General features: G+C 46.8%; 1 protein-coding gene across 1 annotated transcript in view; it reads right to left on the bottom strand.

Moving 5' to 3' along the window:
* Nucleotides 1-12031, bottom strand: part of LOC126298156 (histone-lysine N-methyltransferase 2D-like) — a 989658-nt gene that overhangs the window by 809502 nt on the left and 168125 nt on the right. The window contains exon 2 of the mRNA XM_049989466.1: nucleotides 6881-7019. Within this exon, the coding sequence (XP_049845423.1) occupies nucleotides 6881-6951 (71 nt within the window). The 5' untranslated portion in view covers nucleotides 6952-7019. The remainder of the gene's footprint in view (nucleotides 1-6880; nucleotides 7020-12031) is intronic.

Genomic DNA, 12031 nt, shown 5'->3' with positions numbered 1-12031 from the left:
CGTTTTGCTCTTAATATCTGGACTGGTATTGTAGGCGACAATCTCATTGTGCCATATCTTCTACCTGGCCGTCTGAATGGCCACCTGTATTGAGGTTCGTGCAAAGAGTTCTACCTGAGTTGTTAAAGGACGTACCCTTGGCTTTTCGTGAAAAGATGTGAATATAACATGACGGTGCACTGTCTCACTGCAGTGTGAATGTCAGCAACAATCTCAGTGCTGTATTTCCTGTTCGCAGTATTGGAAGTCAAGGTCCTATTCCATGGCCTGCGAGGTCACTTCACCTGAATACCCTTGATTGTTTCTTACGGGGATATCTAAAGTATGGGACTCTTCTGGATACGGAGATGGAATTAGTTGCCAGAATTGTAGGTGCCAATGATATGATTCGAAACACACCAGGGGTATTTGTCAGGATGCGTCAGAATGTTGTTCGTCGATGTCATGCTTGCATTCAGGTTGATGGCTGTCGGTTGCAGTACATTTTGTAAGATACCGTACAGATGATAAGTTCATTGTGTTAGTGATGGTATTTGCAGTTAACTGTAACTAATGTAAATAAAAAAGTACAAGGTAATGTGATTTTCTTCCTATTTTCTACTTAAGCTGGCTTCTCCGACCCCACGTCAAATTGTTCGGTCGAGCATCCTCTATGTCCTGTTAAATTTTTACACGATTTTACGGAAACACCCTATAAATGTAACTGTAGGTGTAGATGTGAGTCTTGTAGTTGGTCCTAGTGGCGTGGGGTAGTTTAGATCCTGCATTATGTTCAGTATGGATCACCTGAACCAATGCATTCCGCTTTCGCGTGACAGTCGCGAAATTCCGAACAGGACGAAATGCAAAATAGCAAAACGAGAAACCACAATCTAGATAGGGTTTGACCTTGCCGCTGTAGAATTTCTACTATTGTTGGTAAACGTTTGTCCTTTTTACAAACACCGTGCGAGGGGCGCAGTAGTTAGCACACGCGAATCGCATTCGATAGAACGACGGTTCAAATGTGTGTCCGGCCATCCAGACATAGGTTTTCCGTGATTTCCATAAATCGTGCCATGTGATCACTCTTTTTAAAGTGCACGGTCAATTTCCTCCTCTGTCCATGAAACATTCCGAGTTCGTACTCCGTCTCTAATGACCTCGATGTCGACGAAACGCTAAATCCTGATCTTCCTTCTTTCCCTCATTCAAACATCTACTCCCAAAAAGACACCATGAAAATGCTAATCCTTAATGAGAAACCTGTTGTCTGATTTTACCTTAATAAAGAATGTAGGTGATCGTACTCTCACCTTCTTTCCATGGCAGTTTGACGTTTGTGGCATGCCACCTTCACAGTGTTACATCTTTGATGGCCAACAGCGTAAAAACAACGCCGGATGTCCTCTGCCTGTGTTCTTTTTGTGAATACATGTAAAGACCGTGCCGCAACTAAATGTTCGGCGTCCCTAACAACGACCAGAGAGGTTGTCAGGCTCTAGATGAACAGTGCATATTTCGCTAAAAATGTCACAAGAAAGGGAAACTATATATTTACTCATTCATTCATTCAATTGTTTTCGCAACACCAAGTGTTGTCAGTGAGAAAAGAAGCGAACAGTTACAACTTCCAACGATGAAATGATACCTCGAAGATAAAATGAAAAGAATGAAGATAGATATAGTGAGAGAAATGCACTGATCAACCAGAACATTATGGCTTACCTCATAGCTGGTATTTCCACCTTTGGCACGGATAACAGCTGTGACGCGTCGTGGCATGGAAGCAATTAGGTTGTGGTAGGTCGATAGAGGGAGTGGCCACCACATCTGAACACAGAAGTCAGCTAATTCCCGTAAATTCCAGGGAGGGGGGATGCGTTCTGACATAACGTTCAGTCACATCCTGTATGTGGTCGATCGGGTTCAGATCTGGCGAAATGGTGGGCCATATCATCAAATGGAACTCCTTCACACTTCTGGCCTCGTGCCATGGCGCATTATCTTCCTGAAAAATGCCACTGCTGTCGGGAAACATGATCGTGATGAAGGAGTCTGCAACCAGTGTACGATATCCCTTGACCGTCACGGTACCTCGCACGAGCTCCAGTGGACCCACGGATACCCACGTGAATGTTCCCCAGTGCATAGTGGAGCCGCCGCAAGCTTGTCTCAGTACAGGTGTCAAGGTGCTGTTCCACTGCAAGACAACGGATTCGCGCCCTCCCGTCGGCATGAGGAAGAAGGTATCGGGATTCATCAGACCGTGCAACGCTGTGCCCCTGACTTAACGTCCAGCGTCGATGGTCACGTGCCCATTTTAGTCGTAGTTGCCGATGTCGTGGTGTTCACATTAGCACATATACGCGTCGTCGGCTGCGGAGGCCCATCGTTAAGAGTGTGTCCACTCACACTTGTACTCCGCCCAGCATTAAAGTCTGACGTTAATTTCACCACTGTTCTCCGCCTGACCTGTTTTATCAGTCTGCCGGGCCTAAGACCTCCGATATCTGTAATGAGGCGTGGCCGCCCAATCCCACAACGTCTGGGTGTGGTTTCACCTTGGTTTTGCCACGTGCCACAGCCTCGAATATCCGACAAGTGCAGTTTCTTTAACGCTCGTGCTAAGCCTCCAGACCGTCACAATCAGCCCTCGGTCAAACTCAGATAGATCGTGCGCCTTCCCCATTCTACACACGGACAACACGCTCACTGAGACTACTTGCATCGTGCGTGGGTGTGACTAGCGGTCATTACTCGTCAGGTGACGCTGCTATCGCCTGGACGGGTTTATACCGATAGTAATTCGGTGGCCGCAAAGTTCTGGCTGATCATTGTCGAATAAAAGAGAGATAGACTGAGGTGGAAGATACGACGTGTCTAAGACTACGTAAAAATTGTGATAATGCAGATTAATGGCCAAGTGAGAAGTAAACGTAGAGCTGGCAATGTTTCAAGTAAGACGCCATTATCTTATTTTTGAAACTTTCGAGTTACGTAACTTCTCTGATAGCGGAGAGCAGTTTATACCAGAATAGACGGAATGAAGGAATTTGCCGATTTAATGCTCTGTCTACAATGTGGTCATTAGAGACCGAACAAACGCTTAATTTCGACAATGATGGGGAAGAAAATAGGCCACATCCTTTTCCGAAGGAACTACCAAAGTATCGCCTTAAACAATTTAGGGAAATTACGTAAAGCGCCCCTGAGAGGGCGGTGCCACCTAACTCACTTCGGCAATAGAGTGCGTGCAACACAGGAGGGGTGGAAAGAGGTGAGGAAAGACTGAAAGAATTATATAATGTGAGGACTCTCCGGACTCCTGGAACTGGATTAAAATCTTGTTCATTACAACTTTTTAAGTTTCTGATTGTTGAAGAACGTCCGCAATTAGCTAGAATTTGAAGAACCCTCTCCGATTCAACTATGTTGCATAGCCTTAGTATTACGAAAAAATCAATCAGTAGCTCCCTCCGGTTATTTATGGACCGAGGAAGGATGCACTCTACTGTCGGACTGTCTTCAGGTTTCAGTTGAAGCAGTACCGGTACAACACGCCTGCATCTGAGTGATGTGGCAGTGTAATGGAACGCGATATTCGACTTCAGGACAAGTGGCATAATATCTGTTCCTTCCATAGAACATCTGACTTTCTGCTAATATCCAAAATCATTACAGGTGAAATCATGGATACTTGCTTAAAGAAACTGCTCATAGAGCATTGTGACACTGAAATAGAGCACCTGTTGTCACAGTCTGAAGAACTTCAAGAAAAAATCGCAATTGACAGGTCGAGCGCGATGACTATTTCTGGAATAGGCAATAGAGTTCTGACAGAAACAGTCACTGCCTGTATAAAGCGCTCGTGAGTGTTTTCTTTCACACGGCATTATCTACAAACCAAAATTAACTGCTGTCAGTTATTGTATCAGCAGATGGAAGAAGGTTTACAGTTTGCCATACGAATACATCGAAAAACTACTTGAGTCATCAGGTGTGGTAACCCGAAGACCCAACAGGGAAGTCAATCTATCCATTTAGTGTAAGCGGTGATAAACTGTGTCTACGTTATTGCTCTCATTCATGTCTTTTGTTTGCGAGTACGGATGCTACGATAAAAAGAGATATATTACCTGCCCCTCGCATTCCTCGGTCTCTGAGATAGCTGCTGATATGAACAAAAGTTGTAAAACACTTTCAGATCAGCTGTGAAAGAAGGCGGAAGCAAACCACCATTACGCATAACCATTAGCGGAGAAACTGGTCGGTGTGAGAGATAGACTGTACTCTTTTAAAGTAAATGTTTGGGTGAGTTATTTAAATAACGACGTCTGTCACGTGATTACATATTATACATCTACACCTTACTACTGTATGTAATTATTGCGATAATTGTTCGGACGGCGGCGTCCGGAAGGGTATACTTACATCTGGTTATCTTGAAAGCAATTGTATGATCATTGTGTGCTTACAAACAGCTGGGATTATCGCTGCAGTAAGTCACTGAAATTCGTTTCCAGTATTACTAGTCAGTTCTTTCTTTTGTTCTATACACGTTAGTGACTGGATAATTCATTGATTATCGAGGTCCTCTACCGCTTTCCCATCTATGAATGAATTTTAGTTTTTCTTAAATATATATTTCCACTACCCTGGAATAAACATTTTCGATGAGCTTGGTTAGTTCGTGGAGAATCAAACTTTAAAACGTTTGAATCCTGTTGATAAACAGGGTGCATCGCTGCATCTGTATCGCGCATCTTGTCTACTATCACGCTGGCGGCAACAAGTGTATGCGAAACATACGAGTCACGTGATATGCCTAATAGAGGCACTCTCTCCAACACATCACTTATCTCTTATTCAATTACGCATGAGCAATTTTTTCCTCGTAAGATTTTGCCATAAATACCGTGTGATCAAAAGTTCAAAAAATGTCCGGCAGATGGCGCTTCATCTAATCAGAATAGCAATAATTAGCATAACAAAGTAAGACAAAACGAAGATGATTTTCTTTACAGGAAATGCTCTATACGTCCACCATCATTCCTCAACAATATCTGTAGCCGAGGAATAATGTTGTGAACAGCAGTGCAAAGCATGTCCGGAGTTATGGCGAGGCATTGGCGTCGGATGTTGTCATTCAGCATCCCTAGAAATGTCGGTCGATCACGATGCACTTGCGACCTCAGGTAACCCCAAAGCCAATAATCACACGGAGTGAGATCTGGGGACCTGGGAGGCCAAGCATGACGGAAGTGGCGGCTGAGCACACGATCATCACCAAACGAGGCGCACAAGAGATCTTTCACGCGGCTAGCAATATGGGGTGGAGCGCTATCCTGCATAAACATCGTACGTTCCAGCAGGTGTTTATCAGCCAGGCTGGGGATGATGCGATTCTGTAACATATCGGCGTACCTCTCACCCGTCACGGTAGCAGTTACAAAACCAGAATCACGCACTTTCTCGAAGAAAAAAGGCCTGATAACGGTAGATGTGGTAAATCAAACCCATATTGTGACTTTCTCGTCGTGCAATGGAGTTTCCACGACAGTTCTAGAATTTTCGGTAGCCCAAATTCTGCAGTTGTGGGCGTTGACAGACCCTCGGAACGTGAAATGAGCTTCGTCGGTCCACAACACGTTACTCAACCAATCGTCATCTTCCGCCATCTTTTGTAACGCCCACACCGCAAATGCCCTCAGCTTCACTAAATTGCCAGTTAACAGTTCATGATGCCGATGGATTTTGTAGGCATAGCATCGAAGGGTACGCCTCAGTGCCAACCAAACAGTAGTGTATGGAATACCGGTGCGACGTGCGACTGCACGAGCGCTGACTTCCCCGTGCATAGACGAACCCGCTACAGTCTCCATTTCTTCCTGAACTGTCTCAGCAGCATTACGCCTTGTGCTCGGTCGGCCACTACGGGGTCTATCGACTAAGCAACCCGTGGCTTTGAACTTAGAAATCATTCTCGCCACAGCTGCATTTGTCAACGGACCTTTACCCGTTCGAATCCCCTTCCTATGGCGATGGGATCGTAACGCTGAACTAGCACATTCCCCATTCTGATAATACAGCTTCACTAAAAGCGCCTTTTTAAATAACGTCAACATGCTGCGACTGCTGGCGCATCTGATCCTCTCTCTCATTACAGCTCCTTTTATATACGATTGTCATGTGCAGTCACTGAAGTTTTGCTTTCCAGCGCCATCTGTCGGACATTTTGTTTACTTTTTTTTGTTATAATAAAACCCCATGTCATTCCAAGCCCGTGTGTAAATTTTTACCTCTCTATCTACATTATTCCGTGGTTTATTAAGTTTTCAAATTTATACTGACTTTTTGATCAACCGGTACCTTCATTTCCATAGGAACAGGTCCGATTTTTCCTCTTTAGATACTGCTATTTATCAAAAACGTGCCAGGTAATTTCTCTAAATCACTTAAGTATAACATTCGGATGACTCTTGTGAAAAGACGGAGACCAATTTCACCTCATATCTTTCCTCAACCCGAGCTTGTGACTTTTCTGTAATAACTTCGTCGTCTCGTTGACAGAAGTTATAACCTGATCAGATTTCATAATACGTAAATCGATCTCAGCACCCGACAGTCAGTCCCTTCCTTTCAACAAATCTTCAGAGCCCTCTTATATTTCATCCAGGAGAGTTAGTCGTTTGTGAACCTTATAACTGCAATCAGTTCTTACATGGCTACTTCGTCAATGGATTTTTTTCACTGCTTTTGAACAACAGAGAGCCTTCTTAGTACGAACTCGTCTTTCTAGATCTTACACTTCTATTGCTCTACTTTGTATCTCTTCTCGGTTATTTCAGCGACGAGTGGTAAACACTAAGAAAGAAAGCTAAGGCCAGAAGGAGCCTACCTCCTGGTGTGCGCCGGCGGCGCCGCGGGCGCGGGCGCGGGGTCCTTGTCCATGAGCTGCGCCTTGGCCATCACGCTCTGGATCTTGGCGCGCTCCTCGTCGCTCAGGTGGCTCAGATCCACCTCCGGCACGTCCACAGCTGCAAAAGTAAACACGAGATGCACACAATCCTTCTGGAGGCAATCCCACAGTGGGCTCACCCCGCCAGTTAATACAGACACCTGACGTTTTACATGGACTCTGTATCACCGAAAAAGAAAGTTTGAACAAACAAAAAGCATAGCCATGGATATAAGGGCTGTTTATGATGACAATGTCTAATCAAAAGTACACGGACGCCACTGTGTAGAGTGCAACTGACCGCTAGGTATCAGTAGAAGTGCAACCGCCAGTACAAAATCAGCAATACATCCTGTATTAATGTCCACTAATAGTCTCGACCAGGTAGTGTGCGCCGACATGCACATGCGCATCTGTACTCCGGAAGCCACCTTATAGTGTGCGTCTCCCAGCCGCATCAGGAAGTGAAACCCCACGAGCTTTCGACAGAACTGTCTTCGGTAAATGACTGCCGTGTCGTTGTGGCCTTGCCATTACAAAGCCGCTCTGCTGGCTGTGACGTCACTGGTGCTCCTTTCCTCGCCAACAATGGCAATGTTTCGCTCTCGCTGCAACCTCGCCATGTGTAGTTCCCAGACTCTGCTGTGCTGCAGACCGCCGTCCTTGTTGATGGTGTTTCCAGCTATTTTCATTTCTAGCGCTTCTTTTATAACACTATCCTAAAATACCTTCGTCCTCATAATGACAAATGTTTCGTCGAATAGAAGTCGGTGTAGATTTTCTAAAGCGTGTTCTGTCACGGTTGATTTTTCAGGATAGCGTAGGCGTAAGCACCTCTCGTTTCCGTCTGGCATTGCCCCGTAGTGCGTACTGCTTGGTTGACATAGTACCAGCTTCAGTGACATACTTTCTACACTCCAGGTGTTATAAGCCCTAGATTGCCCCTTACAGGCCTCGTGGTTGTGTTTTTGCTGGGCGCCTGAACACTGATCAGATGTTGTGTCTCTTCAGGTGCTGGCTAATCTTTCCCGACGCTGTGCCACAGAAAGGCAAAAACGTAAGTTTCTTGTTTTCTTCGGTGGTGTTTTTCCAGCGTGTCTCAGTAGAAATAATCCGTGGTATCTGGCGGTGATTGTAGCCGCTTTCCCGAAAGACTTTCCGGAGGTGGCTTAATTCTAGTGGCAGATTTTCAGCGTCTGAGACGACTTTAGTACGGTGGACGAGAGTATTCAGAACGGCACTTTTTCGTGCCGGATGGTGGTGGCTAAGAGCGAGCAGATACCTACGAGTGTTTGTAGGTTTCCTGTACACACTGTGCCTGAGGTGTCCATTGGTTTTCCGGCGAACTACGGCGTCAAGCATAATGCACTATCTATCTCTGTTTCCACAGAAAAGCTAATGTGGTCGTGAATGACGCTCAAGGTTGACTACGACTCCACAATTCAGCTGATACTCGAGGAGGATACCTACCGGGAACTGCCACGGGAATAATGAGGAAGACATCAGACCTCCTAAAACAGTCATCATTGGAAGAGCAGTTACTAAGAATCTCCTTCCTCTGGCGCCGAGACCACCTACGCTTTATGGACTACCAAAGATTCACAAAACGGTTTCACCTCTTCGCCCTATTGTGAACACTACTGGATCACCAACTTACAAACTGGCAAAACATCTGGTCAGCCCCTTTATGCAGCATATGGGTCGCTGTGTGCATCACATCGAGAACACTGACGATCTTATCATACGAATTAAACATCTGCGTTTTGAGCAAGGCGATATAATGGCCAATTTTGATGTCCTCTCCTTATTTACGCATATTGGTGTCAAAGGCTGCATAGATCTTCTCTCCCAGTTATTCGACAGTTCAATTGAGGGGTTGTTTAACCACACGTTGACATCATATTTCCTACATGGCGGCCAGTATTTCGACCAGCTGAACGGCTTGGCGATGGGAAGTCCGTTACTTTCATCCATGGATAAACTTTTTATGTAGAAATTTGACATTGCGCCATATAAGCCAAGTTGCTTTTATCGTCACGTTGACGACATTTTTATCATCTGGCCTCACGGAGGTGAAAAACTGGGAGAATTATGGGAACACCTGAACGACATTCACGACCATGTTAGGTTTATGATGGAAGTACAGACAGACGGTGCATTAGCCTTCCCTGACATCCTCGTTCGCCAGAAAACCAATGGACACCTCGGCCGTAGTGTGTACAGGAAACCTACTCAAGAGAGTCGGTATCTGCGTGCTCTTACCCATCACTATCTAGCACAAAAACGTGGCGTTCTGGATACTCTCGTCCGCCGTGCTAAGGTTGTCTCGGACGCTGAAAATCTGCCACTAATAGTAAGCTACCCCCGGATAGTCTTCCGGGAAAGCGGCTACAATCACCGTCAAGTATCACAAGTTATTTCTAGTGAGACACGCTGGGAAAACACCACCGAAGGAGACCACAAGAAACTTGCGTTTTTGACTTTCTGTGGAACAGCGTCGGGAAGATTAGCCGGTTACTAGAGAGACATATCATCTCATCAGTGTTCACGTCCAGCGAAAATGCGACAACCATGAAGCCTGTGAGGGACAATCTAGGGCTTAGAACACCTGGAGTGTACGGAATACGATGTCAGGGTGGCTGCTACTAAGTCGGCCAAACAATACGTATTGTGGAGCAACGCCGGAGGTGTTTACGCGTACAGTATCCTTAAAAATCAGTCGTGGCAGAACAAGCTTTATAAAATCGACACCGAATTCTGTTCAAAGAAACATATATCGTTATGAGCATGAAGGTATTTTTGGATAGCGTCATAAAAGAAGCGGTAGAAATAAATATACCGTACCGCAAAACACCAACACGGACGGTGGTTTGCAGCTCAGCACAGCCTGGGACCCAGCCATCGCAAGGTTGAAGTGGGCGCGATGGACGCGGGACGAAAATATTGTCACAGTTGGCGAGGTAATGAGCACCAGTGACGTCACAGCCAGCAGCGTAGCTATATAACGGCGAGACCACGGTGATACGGCAATCATTTACCTATTGACAATGGCCGAGAAGAGCTCGATCGAAAGCTCGTGGGATTTTGCCCGCCTGGAGCGGTTCGAAGCCCGAGAAGATTTTATTAATTCATAGCGCCGCGAGACCATGCTTTCATACAATGTGTACTACTTACTTTCAGTTCACCACTTTCATTTAGAGTCACAAATGATACCCGAGAACGACTGTTGCTAACCATTTGTGTCTCTCTGATTTCACTTTCATAGACTGTTCGCGGACATGCATTGGAGCAACAGTAAGACCCGCTGTGAAGCACTAGTCAACTCTTGCAACGTCTGTCAATGGAATTGTATGACAATCTCCGTGACGCATTCGCGCTTATTACATGAACCTGTGACCGAACGTGGTGCTCTTCTTTCAATCTTCTCTATTTCCTCAATCAATCCTATCTGGTTCGGATCCGAGACTGAAGAATAATATTCAGCTACTGCTTGCAATGGATTTTGTAAGCCACCTCATCTATGGGTGGACTACACTTTTTGAGGATTCTTCCAACCAGCTCTCAGTCTAAGATCTGCCTTTCCTGTGATTAGGTTTATGAGGTCATTCCACTTTAAATCACTGCGTACACAATGTACGCTTAAAATAAGTGTTCTGGTTCTGTAGAAGCCACATCCTGTGTGTGGCTCCTTCAGTTCACCACGAGATAGCAAAAGCTGAGAAATCCACAAGGAAACCAGAAAACTGCTATAGATTCTGAGAACGCTTGCTCTTCCTCCGACCTGCAAGTGAGCCTTCACAAAAGGAGCTAGCCGCCTGTCAGAACTGACAACGGCCTTTGAACCCAGGCAGGTGATATGAGCCACGATTCGAATCTACACTCCTGGAAATGGAAAAAAGAACACATTGACACCGGTGTGTCAGACCCACCATACTTGCTCCGGACACTGCGAGAGGGCTGTACAAGCAATGATCACACGCACGGCACAGCGGAAACACCAGGAACCGTGGTGTTGGCCGTCGAATGGCGCTAGCTGCGCAGCATTTGTGCACCGCCGCCGTCAGTGTCAGCCAGTTTGCCGTGACATACGGAGTTCCATCGCAGTCTTTAACACTGGTAGCATGCCGCGACAGCGTGGACGTGAACCGAATGTGCAGTTGACGTACTTTGAGCGAGGGCGTATAGTGGGCATGCGGGAGGCCGGGTGGACGTACCGCCGAATTGCTCAACACGTGGGGCGTGAGGTCTCCACAGTACATCGATGTTGTCGCCAGTGGTCGGCGGAAGGTGCACGTGCCCGTCGACCTGGGACCGGACCTCAGCGACGCACGGATGCACGCCAAGACCGTAGGATCCTACGCAGTGCCGTAGGGGACCGCACCGCCACTTCCCAGCAAATTAGGGACACTGTTGCTCCTGGGGTATCGGCGAGGACCATTCGCAACCGTCTCCATGAAGCTGGGCTACGGTCCCGCACACCGTTAGGCCGTCTTCCGCTCACGCCCCAACATCGTGCAGCCCGCCTCCAGTGGTGTCGCGACAGGCGTGAATGGAGGGACGAATGGAGACGTGTCGTCTTCAGCGATGAGAGTCGCTTCTGCCTTGGTGCCAATGATGTCGTATGCGTGTTTGGCGCCGTGCAGGTGAGCGCCACAATCAGGACTGCATACGACCGAGGCACACACGGCCAACACCCGGAATCATGATGTGGGGAGCGATCTCCTACACTGGCCGTACACCTCTGGTGATCGTCGAGAGGACACTGAATAGTGCACGGTACATCCAAACCGTCAACGAACCCATCGTTCTACCATTCCTAGACCGGCAAGGGAACTTGCTGTTCCAACAGGACAATGCACGTCTGCATGCATCCCGTGCCACCCAACGTGCTCTAGAAGGTGTAAGTCAACTACCCTGGCCAGCAAGATCTCCGGATCTGTCCCCCATTGAGCATGTTTGGGACTGGATGAAGCGTCGTCTCACGCGGTCTGCACGTCCAGCACGAACGCTGGTCCAACTGAGGCGCCAGGTGGAAATGGCATGGCAAGCCGTTCCACAGGACTACATCCAGCATCTCTACGATCGTCTCCA

Source organism: Schistocerca gregaria, chromosome X (genome assembly GCF_023897955.1).
Source record: "Schistocerca gregaria isolate iqSchGreg1 chromosome X, iqSchGreg1.2, whole genome shotgun sequence".
Lineage (NCBI taxonomy): Eukaryota > Metazoa > Arthropoda > Insecta > Orthoptera > Acrididae > Schistocerca > Schistocerca gregaria.
The sequence above is the reverse complement of the archived record's forward strand: the minus strand, read 5'-3'. Positions and strand labels throughout refer to the sequence as shown.